Source organism: Sceloporus occidentalis, unplaced genomic scaffold (genome assembly GCF_023333645.1).
Source record: "Sceloporus occidentalis isolate IW3139 unplaced genomic scaffold, rSceOcc1.0.p SCAF_1, whole genome shotgun sequence".
NCBI lineage: Eukaryota > Metazoa > Chordata > Lepidosauria > Squamata > Phrynosomatidae > Sceloporus > Sceloporus occidentalis.
The window spans coordinates 3,052,572-3,076,453 of record NW_028316981.1 but is presented as its reverse complement, the minus strand read 5'-3'; the positions used below and the strand labels follow the sequence as shown (position 1 = coordinate 3,076,453).

Here is a 23,882-nt window from a genome sequence, read left to right as displayed (position 1 = left end):
AAAATACCCCACTTCCCCAATGAAAGTCATGTGGATGAATGGAAAGGATATGGATGAGATAGTTTAGGATCCCATAAGGATCTACCCAATATCCCACCTAGAAGTACACTTAGCACACATAAATGCCACGTTGCTGCCAAACAATTGGTCTACCGGGTCACATCTGTTCCACCTTGCCAGATGCATTTTTTAAAATCAATGGATCCACTGTTTCTGTTACCTAGAAGGATTTCCCCAGGAAAATGTTCAGGATAATATAATTGCCTTCGTCAGTTCATCAGCCATGGTCCAGCTAATGCAGTGGTTCCCAACCTTTCTAATGTCGTGACCCTTTAATACAGTTTCTCCTGTTGTGGTGACCCCCACCATAAAATTATTTTCGTTCCTACTTCAAAACTTTAATTTTGCTACTGTTATGAATCATATTTTCATTGAACATAAGTAAAGCATAGTGATTAATCACACAAAAAAAAGCCTCAGAGGATGGCAAAGGCAAAGCTCCTCTGAAGAAACCTGTCCCAAAAGCCCCAGGATAGGTATGACTTGAGCCTTGGGCATGAAGCCACACTCTCTCAGCCTCAGAGGATGGCAATGGCCAGCCCCCTCTGAAGAAACCTGTCCAGAAAGCCCAAGGATAGGTATGCCTTGAGCCTTGGACAAGGAGCTACACTCTCTCAGCCTCAGAGGATAGCAATGGCAAAGCTCCTCTGGAGAAACCTGACCAGAAATCCCCATCATAGAAAGGCAGAGGGGTAGTGGTTCAAAGTGAAACTGAAACTCTTTGGCTGTGCTGCTGTCTCTCTTCCTTTTTGCAGAGCTCTATGTTCCTGAGGGAGGCAGGAAAGGGGACTCTGTGGGCAGTTGCTAAGCAACTGAGGAGGGGCCTGGAGGTGGTTGCTGCTCTAATGGCCTAGCTTGGGAGCCCTTTGTTTGGGAAGTGGTGCTCTGAGGGGGGTCCCTGGCGACCCCTGGGAAATTGTAATTCAACCCCCTAAGGGGTACTGACCCCCCAGGTTGGGAACCACTGAGCTAATGCATGACTGCATACATAAGGTTTAAAAGTCATGTGTGCCTTCAAGCCATTTCCAGTTTATGAAGACCCTAAGGCAGTCCTATCGCAAGGTTTTACTTGGGCTGAGAGGGTGTGACTTGCCGAAGTTCACCCAGTGGGTTTCCATGGCTGAGCAGGGAATCGAACCCAACTCTCCAGAGACCTATTCTTAGTCCTATGCTCAATCAAACACTACACCACACTGGCTCTCAAAATTTAAGTTATATGATATTAATGTATATATGATATCAAGTAATAGACTTAGAATGAAACAAAACAGAGGAGGCAAGGTACAATATGATGTTGTGTATTAACCAAGATGTACGAAGGTTGTCTCTCCAAACAAAACTTTTCCACAATGCTGGTATTTCTATGGTTTCTCCTTAATGTGGACTTCCTTATGCTTGAAACGGTGTGAATTTTCACAAAAATGTTTTCCACAGTCCTGTAACCTGCATAGTTTGTCTCCTGTGTGTACTCCCTCATGCTCAAAAGGTGTGAATTTTGAGGAAAATATTTCAGATATAACAATTAAATAATTTCTCTCCACTGTGGATTTTCTGATGCTTCAAAAGATGCCAAGTTTGACCAAAGCATTTCCCACACTGCTGGCATTTGTATGGTTTCTCTCCTGTGTGGACTCTTTGATGACTATCAAGGGCTGACTTCTGAGCAAAGCATTTCCCACATTGCTGGCATGTGTATGGTTTCTCTCCTGTGTGGATTCTCTGATGCTTCACAAGATCTGACTTGTCAGCAAAATTTTTCCCACATTGTTGGCATTTATATGGTTTCTCTCCCGTGTGCACTCTCTCATGCTTCACAAGGGCTGATTTCTGAGCAAAGCATTTTCCACAGTGCTGACATCTGTATGGTTTTTCTCCTGTGTGGACTCTCTGATGATTCACAAGGGCTGACCTCTGAGCAAAACCATTCCCACACTGCTGGCATGCATATGGTTTCTCTCCTGTGTGAACTCTCTGATGTCTCTCAAGGTGTGACCTCTGACCAAAGCATTTTCCACACTGCTGGCATTTGTACGGTTTCTGTCCTGTGTGGACTATCTGATGACTCACAAGAGCTGACTTGTGAGCAAAACCATTCCCACACTGCTGGCATGTATATGGTTTCTCTCTTGTGTGAACTTTCTGATGGGACACAAGGTGTGACTTACGAGCAAAACCATTCCCACACTGCTGGCATGTGTATGGTTTCTCTCCTGTGTGGACACTCTGATGATTCACAAGGGCTGAATTGTGAGCAAAACATTTTCCACACTCCTGACATGTGTATGGTTTCTCTCCTGTGTGGACTCTCTGATGACTCACAAGATCTGACTTGTCAGCAAAACTTTTCCCACATTGCTGGCATGGGTATGGCTTCTCTCCTGTGTGGACTCTCTGGTGCCTCACAAGAGCTGACTTCTGAGCAAAACCATGCCCACATTGCTGGCATGTGTATGGCTTCTCTCCTGTGTGGACTCTCTCATGCTTCACCAGGGCTGATTTCTGAGCAAAACCATTCCCACACTGCTGACATTTGTATGGTTTCTCTCCTGTGTGAACTTGCTGATGTCTCTCAAGGTGTGACTTCTGAACAAAGCATTTCCCACACTCTTGGCATGTGTATGGATTCAATCCCGTGTGAAATTTCTGGTGGTGCACAAGGTCTTTTTTAACAAAACATTTCCCACTTTCTTGGCATTTGTATAGTTTTGCCCCAGTGTGAAATCTCTGGTGGATCTCTGGTAAATTCTCAGTGCAACATTTCCCACACTCCTGGCATTTGTAGAGTTTCTCTCCTGTATAGCCTTTCTGGTGGTTCACAGGGTTTTCTTTTTGAACAAAAGCTTTTCCACATTCCTGGCATTTGTAAGGTTTCTCTCCTGTGTGGACTTGTTGGTGCTTCACAAGGCCTGTTTTCTGAGCAAAATATTTTCTGCACTTTTGACATTTGTAGGGTTTCTCACCTCTGTCCAGTCTCTGGTGGTTCACAAGATGCAAATTTTTCCCAAAACATTTGCTACTCTCACCACATTTATATGGTTTTTTGCCTGTGTAGACTCTCTGATGCTTCACAAGACCTGTGTTTTTAGCAGAATGTTTGCTACTCTCCTGACATTTGTAGGGTTTTCCTCCTGTGTGGCTCACAAGGTCTCTGTGCACTTTCAAATGTGCCATAAGTAGTGAACGGTATGCAAAGCATTTCCCACACTTCCAGCATTTGTGTGGTTTCTTTACTGTGTGGGCTTCTTGGTGGTTCACAAGGTACAATTTATAATCTAAAGCTTTCACAGAAATGTCATGCCTAAAGTGTTTCTTTACAGCATGAGGCCTCTTGCAAGGCACAAATGATGTATTTTGAGGAAAACATTTCCCAGATACGTTGTGTTTGTAGAGCTTCTCTCTGATATAACTTTCCTCTAATGAATGATGAGCTTGCTTAATAAATCCCAGTTTTTGTCTTGAATACTTCCCATACTTAGCACATACATATGTTTTCCTCCAGTTTTCTGCTGTGAAGTAAACCAGAAAATAATAATTGTGTGAAAAAGCAGTGCAGAGTATGAGAAACAGATTAAAGACGAACAATCTTAATAATTATAATAATAATTTGTTTTATTTATATACCGCTATTCCAAAGATCATAGCGGTGAACAGCAAGTAAGCTAATTAGCAAGTAAGCTAATTTAAAGACAAATGAATCAGCACAACAAAAGAAGAGATGCTATGCTGCCTCTTACATCTTAGGTCCAGTCTTTCTGCTATACTGTATCTTCCCATAAGAGCCTGCTTGAGTCTTGCAATCTCTAGTGGAGGGGTTTCTCTATCCCACTACCCTCTGGAATATGTTGACCATAGAGCCATGCTGGAGGGCCTCTAGTTGCCTAGAGAGGCCACTTCTGGAGGTCTTCTGGTATGAGTCTATATGGTCAACTTCTGCCAGAAATATCAGGGATCATACTATATGAATCAAATACATGCATGCATGCATACATGCTCCCCAATGCTTTTTTAGATTCCAGATGAATGTTGTTTTAATTTTTTCATGATATTTTGAGAAGTTCAGGATTTTTAAATGCTGATTTTAGTTTTGGTTCATCTGCAGTTTTATTTGCACTGCAATAAAAATATAATATCTGTCGTGACATGCAAAGAGAACTGCTCAGTATGTCTGAAGACAAGTACCTGGGCACAAGTACCTGGCTCCCTGGACTGCTGCTTTCCCTGGGGCACCTGCTCTCTGACACATGGAGCAGGACAACTGAGAGTGAAGGATTTGTGAGAAAAGTCTGGAGGGGAGTTTCCTGTCTGAGCAGGGATTGAATCTGAGTCCAGTGTGGTTTAGTGCTCAGGAAATCCTGCTTAATTTTGTAGAGCATCTGTAGCAGGAGTGGAAAACAGGTGTTCTGTGGGCAGTTAACTTAGCCAAGTATTCTTCTGTAAACATTAAGACACTCTCTACACATAAATTATAGGATGCACACATTTCTGTCTTTATGAAGGACTCACATCCAAAAATAAAGGAACACTGGGCATCTTATTCAGTCTAAATAGAATGAGAAGATTTCAGGCTACCAAGCAGGGGACACTCCTTATAATAAGGAGGCAAGCTTTCCAAGTTTTAAATTGGGGCTTCTCTTACAATAAGGGATATGTGTGTTTGTGCCTGTGTGGATGTCTAAATATTTGTCTTACTGTGACAAGGAAATGATTTGATTTTTAAAAACACCCCACAATTTCTGTTTTCCCTCCTTCCTCTGCCTGATTCTTCTTCTCCAACGTATAATGATCTATGTGAAATCTATACAGCAGCGATGGGCTACAGCAGGAGTCTAAAGATCATAATCATCATATTAATTTGTATCCCACTTTCCCCCCAGAATTGGGACCCAATTCTAAAACACAGTGCAATTAAAACGTACAAAAGTAACTGTACTTTGCTGTATGGCCAATACTGCTACACCTGGATATATTTTCGATGTCTACGTTCATTGTACAAGACACCTCCTTAAACAATGCTGCCCCCACCACTGTTAGCCTGCTTCAATAGGCAAGGTGTGTGACTTGGGAAAGATGTGGTGTGTGGGGTAGAGAACCCAAAGCCCTGTCTTAAGCAGCTTCCTGTGACTGGCATAGCTGAGCCACTATTCCCACTAAGAAGCAACAGTTCTGCTGTTATTTTCTTTTGTTGTTCATTTTGTTTTCTGACATGAAGTCAACTTCTGGCGACCCTATGAAGAAGAGACCTCCAAAAGCTCCAGCCATCAACTGCACTGCTGGGGTCTTGGAAACTCAGGACCATGGCTTCTTGGATTGAATCAATCCATCTGCAGTGTGGTCTCCCTCTTTTCCTACTGATATTGTGTGGCTTGAGACCTTTCATTCATCTCTGCGCAGGCCAACAGTTGGACAGCCTTTGAGTCCAGTTGCATCATTAGACACAATATTATTCGTACTTGTCCTCTGCTCTTTAGTCTATGAGAGATTATCAGTCTTGATACCATCAGCATAGCCTCTTGCCTCACAGAAGCACACAATCCAACCATCACATTTTAGGATGAAAGTTATCATCAACAAAAGAACAAACGAGTACCTTACCAAGACAGCCCATAATCTCACAGGTCTCCTTCATGATCTGCATATACAAGGCTTATCCGTTTTCTATTTGGCCTGTGTCAGGACCCTCATCTAAGTATTGTAGCTGCTAATGCCATTATTATAAACTAGAAGACATAATCATCCAGTGAAAGAGAGAGCCTTACCAAGAGATGCCATGATCTCATGGATCTCTGCCACGATCTGCCTGTGCAGGGCTCTCTGCTCAGCATCCAGCAGGGCCCACTCCTCTGGGGAGAAAGACACAGCCACCTCCTCAAAAGCCATCAGGCCCTGGAGGCAGAAGAAAAATAAAGTGGATTCACAGGCCGATAGGGCTCCTAAGGCAGATGAAGCAACATTGATTCTTCCACAAACACTGCATGAGCATTGTGGATGATATCTGACTGATGCAGGTATCTCAGCCCATGACATATTCTACAGCTGCAGTAAAGAGAGACTGGCTTTAAAGAAGCATTACACCAGAACTGAGGAACAAAAAGCCAAAAGTCTCACACTGCATGACTTGAACCAGGGTAAGGCAACTGTAGATCGGATGAGCAGGCCAAACATGGACATTTCAGTATGCCAGGAGGGATGATGCTGGTTACAACTGCCATGTTGGCCAATTTTCAGTTAGTGTTTGTTAGTTTTTTTTCAATTTGGAGGGTGAGTTTGTGAAGTTTTATGGCATATCCTCCAACTTTCCCAACCTGGCAAAGACAGAGCCAAATAATCCTCTTTCCCACCTCTTTTTTCATGAATTTTAAAATGTCTCAGTTCCATTCTCTTTCTCCTGCTTCCACCTTGCTACCTACCTAGATCATGAACCACTGCATTTGCACTCCATTAACTCAGCCATCATGGTATAGTGCCATGGTGGCAAACCTATGGCACGTGTGCGCTCTCTGGCATGCAAAGCAATTTTGAGGGAATGTGGAGAGACGGGAGGGTTGGGAGAAGAGTAGTAACAGGTGTGCACCTGTTCCTCCTCTTCCCCCTGCCCTCCTGGGCTTTCAGCTATCTCTGAGGAAGTCCCACAGAGGGATAGCAGTATTGTTGGATCAAGGTAGGAGGATGGGAATATCTATCAGCTACCCTTCTGCATTCTAAAAAATGTTCAGAGGAAAAGTAGCGCAACTCTAACCCAAGAACAACAATGTTGAAGACACAGGGATTCAAACCTAGAAATTTCAAAGGGAAACCCGCAAACCTCTGGGCCATGATGAATAAATTCTGTCAGCGTTTTTCTCCCATTTATGTTTTTCAGATCTTAACTTCTCTCCATTGGGAAGATGAAGAAATCTGCAATTTTTAACAATTTTTTTAAAATCCAGAGTAAACTGAAACAAAATTACTCCCTATTGCGAGAGTGATGTGATCTGGAGTAAGACAAACCTAGACTGCTCAAATACTCTTGTTCCAGGATTAATTCTCCTTACCTGATCTGGTTCTTGTCCACCACAAAGAGGAAGAGGTGACTGAGTCCTTGTTGGTGGCATCATTCCAGACTCTGTAGGAGAGACCAACATGGGAAGAAGCTAGTCACATCATGTGTCAGAGGTTACTATTACAATCTTAAACAAAGACTCATTAGGATATATAGGCCTACCTCAGTTTAAAAAGCCTCTAAAAACACACGCCTTTTTACTAAGTTATGTTATGCCTAACAAGCACCTTTATCCTCTGTTTCCCCTTTATCCTCTGTACAGCTGGAATTATTTTATCAGCCTATTCACTGGAAGGATGGTGAAAGAGGGTTGGAGAAAACATAAGCATTTTCAGTGTCAAGTTGCAGCAGTATGTCTGGAGCAATAATGTCAAGCAATAACGCTTGAAACAAGTTGAGAAACAGTAGGATTCTACAGTACCAGATCCTACTGCGGTCAAGTGAACCTGCCTACAACAATCAAGGAAAACAATGGCTGCCTCCAGAGGCCCTCACTGAGCATGCAGGAACAGCTAAATAGGAAACAGGAGAACGGATAAGCCTGCATCAACAGCTACCTCCAACACTTTATAAAGAATTGATCTATAGAGTTTGGCCACCAAAACTGAAATCATAAAAAAAAAAATCATCAAATGAAAGAAAAAGTTATTCCTGAATGGCATTAGGAAGAAGCCTTCAGCTGGGTTCTAAAAGATTTCAAACAGTTTTCTTTACTTATGCAATGCTTCCCTTACCTTGTGGTATCACTTCACATGTTCATATTGTTAGTTTTGGCTCAAAAGTGTGCTGAAACATATCGATCTGCTCTTCTTTCTTGTAGTTTAAGAACCCATCCCTGTACTCATGTGATTTGTGCCAGTGTGCCAAATTTTCTGTTTGCTTGCTGAGGTATTGCTGTATTCTATTGGAAGGCTTAGAACACAAGAACACTTCCAGCCCAGGAAAATGCAGAGGCTGCTTGGGTGCAGTGGCTCAGGTGCTGGATGGGGGCCAGGAAAAATGCAATTTTAGCCTCCATTGAGCCCTGGAACTCATTGGGCAACCTTTGGCCCCTGATCTCTCTGAGCGTGACCTATCTCACAAGGTGGTTGTCATACAGACAAAGGATAAAGAGTAGAAAGTGATGGGAGACTTGAATCCCAGAGAGCAAAAGCCAGATAGGAACAGAAACACACAGGGAACAAGATGTAACATATATGCCAGGGAGGCATAAAATCATTCTCCACATGTGGAGATAGGCAATGCCCATACTGTGCAACGCTTGTGTCAAATGGCAACGTTTTGCACCAAATGTACAACTGAATGGACAGTGGAATATAGTGGTATTGCAAGCACATCAGATAACTATTTCCCACTGTTTCTGTAGAAGAACCTGGGAGGCAGTAATACAACCCAGTAAAATGTATAGTCAAGCAGGGGGGTCGGACCCTGGTCTCCATAGTCGTAATCTAACACTCAAACCACTACACCATGCTGCCTCCCTGGGTCACCTTAGAGTTGCTATAAGTCAGAAAAAGGCACACAACCACTGTGATGTCCTGCCAGGACTGCTTGAATTTCCCCCTGCATTTTCCTTTGTGTTGGTTCAGGCCATAGATTATTTTAGTGTAGAAAAGTTCATTGTATTAGTTTATGGGAGGAGCTGTAGGTTTCCCCTGCATCATTTCCAGGTTTGGTTTGCCCTTTCCCAGCATGCTGTGCTGCAGCTAGAGGTTTTTAGTTGGGAGCAGTTTCTCCTAGAGCAAGCAGAGAGCTGTCTTTTGGTGGTAAGCAGGCCCAGACAGCCGGAAAGGGAATTCCTTACATCACTTAGCCAAATCAGTTACCATCAGCATGGAAAATAGAGGAATTTAGGAGCTGAAAGACCCTGCACCAGCTCCATTGAGTAAAGAGAACAAACTACATCGGACCCAGAAAGATGTCGTCTGGAAGAAAGCTGAACTGTAAAGTATCTTTTGTTTAGAGCTGGGGAGGAGAAGACCTTTTATTTTTGTCTTTTAAATTAAATTTTCCCCTTTTTTAATTTTACATCCAGTTTCAGATCTTTTGAGTATCACGGTTTGTTCTCACCAGGGTACTGGCGTTGCACACCCAAATCTGCCACCACCTTTAGTTGGGTGTGTCTTCACAGTGTAAGGAATCCTGGCGGCCATTGCCGCTTCCGGCCTGTCAAAGAGAGTCAAAGTGTAAGATCTCCAGAGTCCAGAGCACATGGTTGGCGGCCATTTTGGAGCCATTTCTTCTTGCAGAGTCCAGAGCACATGGTTGGTGGCCATTTTGGAGCCATTTCTTCTTGCAGAGTTCTGAGCACATTTTCAGCGGCCATTTTAGAGAGAACTTTTTCCATTCAAGTATATGGATAGAGTTTTATGAAGAGATTAATGTCTGTTTTACGTTTGTTCACGTTGCAAGCCTGAAGAAAGGAGCTAGAAGACTCTTTAACCGACTCCAGGTCTGGCTGTGTTGAAGTAGCATAAGAGTGGTGACAGCAGGAAAGCGGAGCAGTAGCAGGCTGTAAGTAAAATCAGCACTACACCGTTTGTCCTCTTCATCCTTGCTGAGTTGTTGCGTTGGCAACTAGGACCAGCCAGAATGGATAGGCTTTCTAAAGAACTAGCACATGGACACACACATGACACTCGTTCTCTTAGGGACAGACACCCGACTGAAAAGGCCTTAGAACTGCTGTTAAAAGAGGAAAGACACTTAAGTGTGAAAGAACTGAAAGCTTGGAAGAGTTTGCAACATGCCATGTCCTTGCTGTCAACAGTCTGCGACTCAGAAGATATGCAAAGAAGAGAGCTTGCCCAGCAATCTAGTTTCCTAAAGTGGAAAGAAGTGGTGAATAAAAGGATCCAAACACTTCAAACCATGAACAATCCCGATGCAGAATCCAGACTAAAACAGTTCCTGGAAGAAGTCGCGGATAAAGAAAAAGAATATAGTGCAGTTTTGGACACAGTCAAGTTCCGGCTGCAGAGCTTAGAGCTTAATAATGAGAGTGAAAGGTCCCCTGCCGGCAGTGCTAAGTCCAGCAGAGGAATATACCCAGGGAAGCCTCAAAGTACAAAGAGCTCAAAAACCTGCCACACCAGCAGGTCTTCTTCCCACAGGAATAGTTCCCGCTCCAGTAAAAGTGGTAGTGGCAGTTCTTCCTCCCATGCTAGCTGGAGTTCGTCTATGGTAGCCCAACAATTCAAAGTAGAAAGGATGAAATTAAAGGCTGAAATATTGCATGCCGAAGCAGAGGCAGCAATGGCCAGTAAAGAACTGACCCTCTTTCATCAAGAGGTTGATTTAGAAGAGCAAGAAGCTGCCCTCAAAGCAGAACAGGAAAGGCAAAAACTTGCTATTCAAAATGAAAAGAAACTTCTTCTCAAGGCTAAGGAGGCTTCAAAACTGTCCATAAAGGCCAGGATTTTAGCCAAGAGCTTCCAGGATGATCTCAGTGAAGAAAATGTGAGGTTGCTTCCTACACAGGAGCCTAGAGACAGGATATCTACCTTGTTCCTTGTGGATGAGAGCTCCCCACAAGACCCTGTGGTCAAGTCACCTCCTAATTTAGATGCTAGCAAGACACAATTGCCTGCCATTCCATGGCCTCAGCCTACGGAAAATTCTGTCTACAAAGAAAAGATCATCCATCGTGACTGTCTACCTATAAATATGGCACTCAATGAACCCTTTGGAGACCAGAAGCCCATGGCGGGGAGCCAAATTCCCAGCCATGCTAGTGTGGCCTTTCAGCAAGCCCCGGCTGCTGAAGCCCCCAAGACTTACAGGCCTAGAGAATCTATGGACTTGCCTGCCAGTCAAGCTGATTTGCCAACTAAAGGGAGTCCACACTTCTTCCAGCCTGCAGAGATGATCCCCACCTTCATGGAGTCTTGTTCACCATTCATGTTTAAAACTCCCAGGAAGGACCTTAGAGACAAGGGAGTCCAGAAATTCTCAGACCTTCCTGAAGACTTTATCTTATGGAAGGTAATTTTTCAGAGAGCCATTAAAGATTTGAAACTGCAAGCAGATGAGGAGCTCACCTTACTCATGGCATGGTTGGGCCCCAACTCATCCCTTCAGGTCCAGAGAATCTACGCGGCCTACGTGTCAGATCCAGTTAAGGCGTTGCAGACAGCGTGGAATAGATTAGAAGAGCGATATGGTGCATCAACAGAAATAGAAGCATCGTTACTAAATCGGCTTTATAAGTTCCCAATCCTCAAGTCAAAGGACTACCGTCAACTTTGGGACTTAAGTGATCTTTTAGTTGAACTTCAGTCTGCGAAATGTAATCCAGAGTTACCTGGTCTAGCCTGTTTAGATCAATACATCACACAGCGACAGGTGCTCCAAAAACTACCCTTTCAGCTCCAGGAGAGGTGGGGAAGAGAGGTGTTTTCTTATAAGGAACTCAACATGCAATGCTACCCACCCTTCAGTTACCTTGTGAACTTTGTGACAAGAGCTGCAAAGGAAAGGAATGACCCGCAGACTGGGTTCCCAACCCTTTACCAAAACATGCGCTCAGAGAAGACTGTAAAAGAAGACAAAATTCCTATCAAGGAAATGGGGAAGGCCACAGTTGTAGTTAAATCCACTGAGGTCACTCAGTTTAAGTCGAATAAAACACAAGAGACTAAAGAAATTCCATGTCCCATTCATAATAAACCACATAGCCTTGCAGATTGTAAAGAGTTCTCAAAAAGGCCTTATAACGAAAGGCTGGAGATAGCAGCTAAAGCAAAAGTCTGCTTTCGATGCTGTGGTTCAAAGGTTCACTTTGCTAGAAACTGCAAAATAGAAGTAAAATGTGCTGAATGCGGTAGCCCGCGTCATTGCTCAGCAATGCACCATTTCAAATCACCTTCAGTGTCACCTAAACTTAAGAAGAAATCAGAGGGTCCTAAAAGTGAGGCTTCAGAAAAGGCAGCTAAACCTACTTCAGAAGCAGAGTCAGTTGTGGCATGTACAAAGCTATGCCAGGACTCAACGCAGATTAGGATATGCCATCCGATTTGTCTAGCTGAAGTTTTCCCAGAAGACAAACCTCACTTTAGAAAAAGACTTTATATTGCCCTAGACTCACAGAGTGACGCATCCTTGGCCACACCAGAGTTCTTCAGTACCTTTGCGGTCAAAGCCAAGATTCTTGAATATACCATATCTACCTGCACTGGACAGCAACAAATGCAGGGTAGAGTGGCAACGGAGTTCATGATTTCGCCTTGCAATGGCAAAAGGTACATTAAACTGCCTCCTTTAATAGAGTGCCCTTCTATCCCTAGGAACAAGAACCAAATAGCAACCAAGGCTGTAGCTGAAAGCCATGCACACCTAAAAGCTATAGCAAAAGAAATTCCTGCATTGGACAAAGATGCTGAAATTTCCCTACTGATAGGCTCAGATTGCCCAGAGCTGTTCCAGGTCTTGAAACAAGTAAGTGGACTTCCAGGTGCACCAATAGCACAAAAACTGCCACTTGGATGGACAGTTATTGGACCTGTGTGCGTCCATAGCAAGAGCCCGCCAGCAGAGTTAAATCTCACAGGAAATAGCCAATTTCCGAATTCACGTCCCACACAACTACAAAGTTGTTTAAGCCACATTAAGGTGTGTTGCCTTGGTATTATCCCAGACTACGGTGCCATTTTTGAAACTTCAACTAGAGATGAGGATATAGCCTTTTCCCGTGAAGAAAGAAAGTTCCTAGACATAATGAATCTAGAGACAGTCCAAGATAGTGAAGGGAGCTGGATGGCACCTCTTCCTTTTAGAGAAGACCGACCAATTTTGCCTAACAACCGTCAACCTGCTGAAAATAGGCTTTTTGCTTTGAGAAATAGAATGCTCAAAGATCCCTCTTTGAAAGAACAAATTGTACAATTCATTGAAGATCTGTTTACAAACAACTATGCTAAAAGAGTTCCTTTGTGTAGTGAACCCCAAGAGCAATGGTTCCTGCCATACCGTAAGGTAACTTACCCACAAAAACCAGAAAGGGCAAAAATAGTTTTCGACTCAAGTGCCAGGGAAGTTTACTTCTCTCCCATCAGTGCAGAGACATGTCCACTTGTACAGTCCTTCCTCTGTCCCACCAGAACATTCCTTCTGGATGGACGTGTACAGCTAAAGACAGGCCTACAGACCCAGGAATGTCACATATTCCTCTTCACTGATACCATCGTGGTTGCCAAACCCAAGTCACAGTTGCATTTCAAACTGAAGAGACAGGCATGCCTTTCCGAAATGTGGACAACATCTTGCATGGAAGAGGTCTGCGAGGACAGTGCTAGCCTGGAAAAATCTTTCGTTTTAGGATGGCCCACCACTAACTGCGTTGCTAGTTTCAGTTCCGTGGAACAGAAAGAGAAGTGGCTGACTTCCTTTCAAAGTCAAATAAAGGAAGAAAAAGCAAAAGACTACCCCAAGAGCATTCCCTTGAAGATTATTGCAAAGGATGTTGGAAACTGTGCATATTCAAAAACTTTAACCGTAACCAATATGGACACAGCAAATGATGTGATCCTCGTGGTCCTGCAGCATCTTGAAATTAATGGCTGTGGAAAAGACTATCAGCTGTGTGTGAACTCTGGGAAAGAAGATGTTCTGTATTCCCTTATTGGACACGAATATCCATTTGGAATCAAAATGAGCTACATTCGTGACACTTTGCCTCAGATGCAGGGATCAACGGGCTGTGTCTACCCTCTGGACCTTCAGGGGGCCTTCCTGATGGAACAGCTGCCCCGTGAGCTTCAGTGCCAGTTCATTCTCAAGCCAAGCCGTCTGGCCACTGGCCATGAGCTGAATGAGTTAAGCCAAAGGCCATTGAAAAGGAAAAGATCCATTATAAACTGGGCCTTTTGGCGGGGAGCAGGTGCTCCAGTGGACAATGCACCACCATCTTCAGCATCTCCTGTATCAGGGAAGCTGTTTGGTCTTTTCCTTCCAGACATCTGTGACTTAGCATGGAAGGCCTGGGCGTCTCAGATCAAAGACATTGAACACCTTACTGTGCCCAGACAGTATGTTCCTATAGAGCCTAGATCAAACATCAAGAAGCATCTATTTGGCAATTTTCTGAGACAACCACCGTAGGAACTATAAGCAAAGGCAAAGTGGTCAAGTATCGAAGACCCTTTGACAGACCTTACCCTCTTTAGTGTTAGATAGAACTTTTGATCTAATGTATAAATGGATAGGATAGGTCATAAGGTTGCAAAATTTCGTTGAAATTTTGAGCGGGGAGTGTGATGTCCTGCCAGGACTGCTTGAATTTCCCCCTGCATTTTCCTTTGTGTTGGTTCAGGCCATAGATTATTTTAGTGTAGAAAAGTTCATTGTATTAGTTTATGGGAGGAGCTGTAGGTTTCCCCTGCATCATTTCCAGGTTTGGTTTGCCCTTTCCCAGCATGCTGTGCTGCAGCTAGAGGTTTTTAGTTGGGAGCAGTTTCTCCTAGAGCAAGCAGAGAGCTGTCTTTTGGTGGTAAGCAGGCCCAGACAGCCGGAAAGGGAATTCCTTACATCACTTAGCCAAATCAGTTACCATCAGCATGGAAAATAGAGGAATTTAGGAGCTGAAAGACCCTGCACCAGCTCCATTGAGTAAAGAGAACAAACTACATCGGACCCAGAAAGATGTCGTCTGGAAGAAAGCTGAACTGTAAAGTATCTTTTGTTTAGAGCTGGGGAGGAGAAGACCTTTTATTTTTGTCTTTTAAATTAAATTTTCCCCTTTTTTAATTTTACATCCAGTTTCAGATCTTTTGAGTATCACGGTTTGTTCTCACCAGGGTACTGGCGTTGCACACCCAAATCTGCCACCACCTTTAGTTGGGTGTGTCTTCATAACCACCACTAAACAAATACTGATGCAGAGGTTAGGATAATCAGACAGGGACTTGGGAAAATCCAGTGCCAGCTCCCACTGAGCCACAAAATCCACTGGAGGACATCAACCACCTACTCTCTCATACATACACTGACCTACCTTGCAGGGCGATTGTTGTGAGGATGAAATGGCCTTGAGAATAGGGGAGCAAATATCAGATATAGGTAAGAACACAAAGCTCTGGAACATCATGTTCACAAAAAAATTAACTGAAACAGGAAGGGCTGCTAAAGACAACCAAGACCACTCCAAATTATATGTAACACCATGAAAGTTTATTCATTATGCAAATGAAAATGCTGCTTTTTGGAGAAGATAACCCTCTGCTTCTGGAGATGAACTGAACATATTACATATCTCTGCTATGGAATGGCAGTCTTTTTGTAGCAAAATGCACACCTACAGATGCATCTGGAAGCTCAGTGACCAGGAATGCACAACTCCATTTCCACAATCATGAGCTGAATATAGCTGTTCTGCATAAGACATCCAATAACTTCCATTAGAGCCAGTGTGCTGTAGTAGTTTCAATGCTAGGCTACGGTTCTGGAGACCAAGGTTTGAATCCCCTCTCTGCCGGGAGAACTCCCTGGGTGACCTTTGGCAAGCCACAGTCTCTCAGCCTCAGAAGGAAGGCAAGGGGAAACCTCCCCTAAACAAATTTGGCCAAGAAAACCCTATGAAGCTTTAGGTCATCATAAGTTGGAAATGAGTTGAAGACGCAAAACAACAACAAAGAGGCATCCTTACCTTGCAAGAGACCCCTTCCATCACATTCCTGCTTGATCGCCCTCCATTGGGGTCTCTGCCTGGGATCCAATGGAGCCTTCTCTGCCACAGGGAATTCAGAATGAACTTCCGACAAGAGGTTCTTGGCCTGAAACAGCAGTCAGGATGGAATTTGGAGAAAGATGATAAAATGGCAAAGATCTTTGGGGAAGGGTTTAGGGCTTATGTAGTATGAGACTTCCACCCACAACTAAGCCACTAAAAAGCTAGCAGCACATAAGCCCAACTTGAAAAAGTGACATACAAAATAAGAGCCCAAAAAGGTGAGCTACAGAATGACATTTGTTTTAATACTTGTTATAGATTTATTGTATGTGCTGAAGCACAAACACATGGAGCCCACTGCAAGAACATCTGGAATTCTGGAAAATTCTGCTTTGAGTTATAATGGCAGTCTATTCATCTACATACATACTTACATACATACGTACATACATACATATGTGTGTGTGTGCATATATATGTATGTATATATTTGTGTGTGTGTGTATAAGGGAGAACTGAAACAGATATATAGAGAATATCTACCTGTACACTCCATGGGCACAACATTATTGTAAACAATTTGTTGTATTGGCTTTGGAATAAAAATAACATGAAAAACATCAGCAATGGTCAAAGTATTTCACCCCTTAGAGTGAGAACTGGCTACTTGCTGGACTGGGTGGAAGTCCGTTTCACTCCTGAATACATCAGGGCCAAAGTCTGCCACTAGAGTCATCATGGGGGAAAGTCAGGTTGTGTGGCAGTGCCAGCAGAAAAACCTGGCACTTCATTTGAAAACTTGATTTTAAAACAGAATCACTCTTTTGAGATGCTTCAGGTCTGAGATTCCTCTCCATCAAAGGCTGGATCCTCCCCACACTTCTCCCTAAAAAAGCCAAATCTGGGAACGCCACATTTTAGCATTTGCCCCTGAAGTCACCAGAGGCTTTTTTTAAGGCAGCCCAGAACCACATCCTGCTCATCTTTGCCCCAGGAAGAAATGCTCTCACCTGCTGCCCTTTCTCTTTTTTCTCTGCCTCTGCCCGACTCAGGAGAAAGCCCTCTGCCAGAGCCACCGCCTGGGAACATGTCTCTGCCCCACATTCCCTGACCCAGTTCTCCATCTCTGAGGGCAAGACGGTCAGGAACTGCTCCAAGATCACCAGGTCCAGGATCTCATTTTTGGTGTGACACTCTGGCTTCAGCCACTGATGGCAGAGATGGTGGAGTTGACTGCAAACATCACGGGGGCCCTCATCCTTCTGATAGGAGAACTGCCTGAAGAGCTGGCACTCCATGTCTGAAATGGCACCCTCCTCACCCAGGGAGCTCTGGACTGTAATCTCCCAGAATCCTCCACTATTGTCAATACTGAGGGCATCAGGTCCTCTTCCTCCTTCAGAATCAACTGAATCTGGTTCATCTATTAATGTTTTTTTATACCAATGAAGCCACAAACAGAATCAAAGTTACTCCTCTTCCATCCATCTGAGGGCAAAGATGTTCCTTGAGGGCAAAGATGTTCCTTAAGATGTTCTGCTGCAACACCCTATAAAACCAATACATTTTGTTATTACTGATATTATCAGGTATTTGCAGAGCAAGATCAATGTACACTGTTAAGAATTATTATCCTGGAACAGGTGCGCTAAGGGCAATAGAGTCTGTTTGATCTTGTAAATTAAGAAGTCAGCCCTGATTAGTACTTGGATGAGAGATCACCAACAAATACCAAGTGCTGTAGGCTATATTCTAGAGGATGGAACTGGCAAAACTATCTCTGAAGATTTCTTGTATAATGAAACTCTATGAAATTCATGGGGTCACCATAAGTTGACTGGTGACTTAAAGGCACACAGGGAAGAAGAAATTTGTATAGGTTTCCAATAGCAAATGGGTCTCTTCCCTGAAGGAAAAGCGGTTTTGAGTTTTTTTCACCTGAGAGCCAGTATCAACAGTGTGAAAAACATCAAGAATGAAAAGCATTTTAAAATCATATCTGCTGAAAACAACAACAGTGGATATGTTTTATATACTTTTTCTGCTGTAACCTTTTATGCCCGTGATGGTGAACCTATGGCACGCCTATGGCGTGCCCGTTCCACCTCCTCCCTGCTATTTTCAGGCCTCTCGCTGTCTCTCTGAAACAGCGGGAAGCCAGAAAATGGCGCCTGGGAGGAGGAGACAGAGGCGCGCATGCATCTGTCTCCTCCTCCCAGCCCTCTTCTCTCCCGGCTTCCCTTCACTCCACTCGAAAGGGCTCCATGGAGCCCTTTCATGCAGAGCAAAGGTCGAGGAGAAGGGGGCTGGGATGCGTGCCCAGCCTCCTTCTCCTCCGTTCCCTTCACTCCCCGCAAAAGGGCTCCATGGAGCCCTTTAGTATGGAGCGAAGAGCCAAAGGAAAGGGGGCTGGGACGCGTTCCCAGCCTCCTTTCCCTCAGCCTCCCTTCGCTCCCTGCTAAAGGGCTCCATGGAGCCCTTTAGCGCAGAGCGAAGAGCCGAAGGGAAAGGCCTGGGACTGGTGCCCAAGCCCTTCCCTTCAGCCTCCCTCCCCTTCTGCCGAAAGGGCCCCTTGGAGCCCTTTCAGCTGAAGGAAGAGGTCGAAGGGAAGGGCCTGGGACAGGTTCCCGGTCCCCTTCTCCTCGGCCTCCCTTTCCTCGGAGCAAACGGGTCCCTTAAAGCTGTCCTCCGAGGACTGTTTGGCGGCCTCTGAAGGCATACAACAATATATAATGCTATCATATTTATCCTATTATCCTACATTCTACGTTCATTAAAATCTCATTGCAGTTCCCACTCATTTTATCAGGTATCTGACCTTATCAGATGGCGGTCAGTGCTAAGAGCCTCCTTGGAGGAACAGAGCCAATGTTTCCACCGGCCAGAATCCTGCTTTCCAGGAACTCTCCACTTTGGTGCCCCTCAGCAGCCGCAATTCCCGGGTTGTTTTTTCCATTCCACATTGAACCCCCTTTCTTTATTCCTCTTTTCCTTCCCTTTTAGGTTTCAGTGCCTTCCAAAGGACTCATGATTGCAACTGTTAATGTTGCTTCACCTTCTGCTATCTTCCTCCTTGCTCTAAGACCCACTTCAGGCCACACCTGCTGGGAATCAGCAATGGCACCCTTCAGTCATTGCTCCTAAGCGAAGGGAGACTTCTTTTCTTTCTTTTAAATAACTCCTCCACCAAGGCTCCTTCTTTCCAGGGAACAGAAATGGGGCTTCAATTCCAGTCTCCCAGTCTCTCCCCCAGCCATATCCTAAAAGCCATAACCTTCCCTCTCCCTCCTTCCCACAAAAAAAGTGAATTCAGGGGTCCATCAGCCCTCAGATTACCCTATTCCTCTCTAGCCCCCTACCCAAAACGTCTTCCTTTTCCTGCCTAGGAAATTAAGAAGGATCCTCTTTCCCCACATCCCAAAATGAGATCAGAACTCTCCCATTCCCGCAAAGAAACCTCGTCCCTCCTGCTTCCCTACATGCCGCCCCCTTCTCCTGCTTCCTCCAAGCTCCAAATTTCCCTTTCACTTTTTTTCTGGCCTTGTGATACTGTAAGCCACATTGTTATTTAAGTAATTATCCAGACTTGCCAAGGGGCAAGGTGGGTGGGTGACAAGAGCCCAAGGAGAAATTCTGGGTGAACCTACAAGAGACAATGGTCACAGTTCCCATACACAGACAATGTGTGTCTCTTACCACATTCTCCATGGCTCTCAGACTGAGAAAGAATCTGATACCCAGACAGTTCCGAGTGTGCAGTTTAATTTTTAAGAAATTGCTTTAACAGAATTCATGATTTCCTTCAAGAGAAACTGCAGAGTTTACAGTTTTCTTACTTGGTCTCCTTGATATATGCTTGCAGCCTTGAAGGTCAGGAATTCAGGTGGAGGGTCTCGCAGCTCTTCCTCCTCTGCCCCAAAGAAGAGAAGATCCAGATTAGTCCTTTGGTATCATGGCAATGCCTGGGGGGGGGGGGTGTAGAGACAAAGAAGGAAAAATTACTGCTGTTTAATGGGCTCCTCCTGTCCCTTACCTGCCTTACTGCAAAGGGGGGGGACCTAAGTCAGGATGTAGCTGGGAAATGGGGGTCTGTCATCCTTTGGAGAGAAGAGACAGGGGATGGGAAAACCTTTGTCTTTCTCCTCATTTGGGTTTCCTGCCTTTAAGTTTAACCGACATTCTGCACCTGCATTAGGATGCTGGCAAACAAAATACATAGATAAACAGCTTTCCATCTTCCTGATGATTTTCTTCTTCCAGATCTATTTGTTTCCATTTTCAGAGGCAGAGCTGGGTTTGTCTGTTGCCTCAAAGACCACAATAGCCTTCTGGGGTAACAGAGCTAGTGGAGCCTTTGCTTCTAGGAAAGTGGGAACAGGATGGCAGCCTAAGAGTTGGATCTGGACTTAGTCATTCCCAAAGCATCTGTTCTAAGCATGGATAAGAAAAAGGATCAGGAAAAAACACAGAATTCTTTCCTATGCTACAGGGAGGAATTATTTCCTTGCCTTTCTTTGATATGTTACAGCTACCAAAATGCCTAGAATGTTGGCATTCTAAAGTGCTGGTTATCCCAGGAAAATTTTGTGGGAAAACAAAATTAAGCACCTACTATTTTCCTGACATTCAGAAGTGTACCCTTCAGGTTAGATCTAAGATGCTCACCTATTTCTTGACGGGGATATTTCAGCCCTTTTGGGTGGTCATAAGACTAGTTTGTGGTGTTCATGGACCAGCTCTTGGTCAATGAGAGAATTTTTGAAAATTAGAGATAAAATCAATGAGGGATGTGGTGCTCAGGTGGTTAAGACGCTGACTCTGGATTGTTGTGAAGGTAAAAGGATCAGAAACATTTCTGCCTCTCAGACCTCCTTCCTATAGTTGCAGTGGTCCAAAACACACTGGATAAATAACCCAGCTTGAGATCACTTTAACTACCCTGGCTCAATGATAGGTAATTCTGGGAACTGTAGTTTTGTGTGACATTTCGCCTTCTCTGTCAGAGAGCTCTGGCACCACAATAAACTACAATCCCCTAGGATTCCCTAGCACTGAGCCAGGACAGTTAAAGCAGTCTCAAACTGGATTATTCCTGCAGTCTGTTTTTGGCCAATGAGAAACTTTTTGAAAATTAGAGATAAAATCAATGAGGGATGTGGTGCTCAAGTGGTTAAGATGCTGACTCTGTTGATTGCAAGATCGGCAGCTTAGCAGTTTGAGGCCTGGGTGCTACATGATGGGGAGAGCTCCCATCCCTAGTCCCAGCTTCTGCCAACCTAGCAGTTTGAAAGCATGCAAAAGCAAGTAGATAAATAGGTACCACTCCAGTGGGAAGGTAACAGCTTCTGTGCAATCATGATCACAGAGTAGTCTCTGACAACACTGGCTCTTCAGCTCAGTAACGGAGATGAACACTGCCTCCTATGTTTGGCCACGACTTGACAATCTTGTTAATGGGGAATACCTTTACCTTTATTTTTAAAATCAGATTACTTTCTTGTTTTTATTCTCTTAAAGCTAGTTTACTGGAGTAATTATTTTCTTAAAACTAGATTTAAAAAACATGGTTATCTTTAACTACAGTTATAAAAAGAGGTTTTCTATCCTAATGGATTATTTGGTGCAGACAGGGATTGAACTGTCCCATGAATTTCCAGAGGTCTCTTTAAACTAGTATAAATAAAAATGACATTTAAAAAGCAGAAGTAGGGAAAATACTCCCCCTCCCTCTCTCTGCCTGACATCTCATGGGTTTTGGGGGTTTCCATTTAGGGCTGGGGTCCCCAAACTGTGCTCTCTAAGGGATTTTGGACTTCAGTTCCCAGAATCCCAGACTATTGGCCAACATGCCCGAAGGACCCGAAGTCTAAAATCTCTTAAAGGGCACCGTTTGGGAACCACTCAGGGAAACCCCAAAAAGCCTCTCTGGGTCTCTTTGTGAGGAGGAAGAAAAAGACACCAAGGAGCCCCAGGAAGAAAAGCCAGTGGGGCCATGCATCTTATCCGGCCAACCCAGCCCTATTGTGGGGCCATACATCCACCCCCCCCCATAAGGAGTCCTGGGAGAGAGAGGAAGGGGCAGATGGGAGGAGACATGTGCCCCCCCCTAGAAACTGCAGATATCCCCCTTCCATGAGGGGCCAGGGAGGACAGAAAAGAGGGAATGGGGTGGGCTTGGCAAGCGGTTGGGGAAGACTCTTCCATTGCCAGGAACCTGGCCTTCCGGGGGGGGGGAAGGGGACCCTCCTTGAAGAGGGTCCTCCAACCCTTTTAATTCCTCCCTCTTCCCAAAAAAACCACCACAGCCTGCCCCCGTTTCTCCCCCTCAGAAGGGCCTCCTTCTCCTCTTCTTGCCCACAGCAGAGCCCCCCCCCCAAAGGCAGGGCAGCTCTTCTCGCTTTTCAATTGTGTGTGTGGGTGGGGGGGTCTTTTCGAGGGGAAGAGGGAGGGAAGAGGCGGTCTCCCTTCCTAAGGGGGGGGCGCAGGTACCATCTGAGAGACCAGCAAGGACTCTGCCTCCCCCCCACCCCACAAAGCCCCACGTAGGTACCCCCCAATGCCCCCCTTTTCCTGACCTCCTCCTCTCTCGTCCTGCTCCACCCACTGGACTCCTCCCCCTTCACAGCACCCTGACTGTTCCAAACATGTTTCTGCCTCTCTAGGAATCCAGCCCTCCGCTCTCCTTCCCCTCTGGAGGACGCTCTAGGAATCTCAAACGTCTGCTCTCTCTCTCTCTCTCTCTCTCTCTCCCCCTTGGAGGACTCTCTAAGCATCTAGGCCTCCGCTCTCAATCCCTCTTGGTGGACTCTCTAGGAAATTGATGCCTCTGGTCTTTCTCCCCTTGGAGGACTCTCTAGGAACCTAAGGCCTCCACTCAGAGTCCTCCAAGGGGAGATAGAGACTCTCTAGGAATCTGAGGCCTCCACTCTCTCTCCCCCTTGGAGGATTCTATCTCCTCCTTGGAGGACCCTTCAGCCCTCCGCTTTCTCTCCCGCCCTTGGAAGACTCTCTAGGAATCTGAAACTTCTGCTCTCTCCCCTTGAAGGACTCTCTAGGAATCTGGCCCAGACAAAGGAGGAGGTAACTGGAGCAATGGAGAAGAATCATAGAGTTGGAAGAGACCGCAAGGGCCATCTAGTCCAGCCCCCTGCCATGCAGGAAATCCAAATCAAAGCATCCCTGACAGATGGCCATCCAGCCTCTGCTTAAAGACCTCCAAAGAAGGAGACTCCACTGCACTTTGAGGGAGTTTGTTCCACTGTCGAACAGCCCTGACTGTCAGGAGGTTCCTCCTAATGTTGAGGTGGAATCTCTTAAAGAAAGCGAGGCCCCTCTGATCTGGGCCCACAACAAACTCCAACTCCCAGAATTCCATAGCCCTAAGCCAGAAAAGAGTTAAAGCAGTGCCAAACCAGGCTATTTCTCCAGTGTGGATGCAGCCTTAGAGAAATTAAGGCAAGAGAATGGATGCAAATGTAACTGAGCAGTAAATGTACTCCATCTGTAGGAAAGGGCTGAGAGCCTGGGATGCTGGGGGCGAGTGGCTGTGTCTGAATGGGAGTCTAGAAGGCTGGTGGGTTTGACATTTGGCCAGTTAAGCATAAGGAATCCTTCCAGATTTCCTTGGCAAGGCAGGCGGCTGTCTTGAAGCAGCTGGAAAGAAGAGAAACAGGGATGGGAAACCCCCACATTTGTTTTATGCGTGAGAATGAAGGAGGGGAAGAGCCCCCCTTTTGGTGACCCAGGGGGGCTGGGGCTGGAGTGTCCTTCATAAGGAGGGAGCCTTGGGAGAGTGGAAGGAAGAAAGTCCCCCGTTCTCTCCCCCCACAAAAAGCATTGAGGCTTCCACTGCTGCCAGGCCTCTCTACGCTTTTTTTTTTTGGGGGGGGGGGGGGTCTCCATTGGGCCGTGATATTTGCGAAGAGACCAATGGGAATCACATCCTTGCTGCCCTGGTGGGTGGGGTGGGGTGATATTTGGCTCTGGACACACCTGGGACAGGATTTCCTGGGGCATGTGCAGGGGATGCCAGGAGGCAAAGGTAGCCCTATGAATGAAAAGGATTTCTCACAACCAAACTTAGAAATTTGCTTGCCCCCCTTTTTTGTTTTTGGGTTG

General features: G+C 45.1%; 1 protein-coding gene across 4 annotated transcripts; it reads right to left on the bottom strand.

Moving 5' to 3' along the window:
• Nucleotides 1-530: 530 nt before the first annotated feature.
• On the bottom strand, nt 531-22,360 carry LOC149320387 (uncharacterized). 4 transcript variants are annotated; one of them, XM_089500718.1, is made up of 7 exons: nt 22,340-22,360; nt 19,601-19,726; nt 16,775-17,313; nt 15,741-15,867; nt 7,092-7,162; nt 5,817-5,943; nt 531-3,566 (listed from the first exon to the last, which is right to left on the bottom strand). In XM_089500718.1, the coding sequence occupies exons 3-7, from the start codon at nt 17,060-17,062 to the stop codon at nt 1,570-1,572; spliced, it is 2,610 nt and encodes an 869-aa protein (XP_089356844.1). In that variant the 5' UTR covers nt 17,063-17,313; nt 19,601-19,726; nt 22,340-22,360; the 3' UTR covers nt 531-1,569. The 4 variants fall into 4 exon arrangements, with proteins under 4 accessions (XP_089356844.1, XP_089356843.1, XP_089356845.1 ...); XM_089500717.1 differs by lacking the exon at nt 22,340-22,360 and adding an exon at nt 20,430-22,023; XM_089500719.1 differs by lacking the exon at nt 22,340-22,360 and adding an exon at nt 21,085-22,023.
• Nucleotides 22,361-23,882: the final 1,522 nt, after the last annotated feature.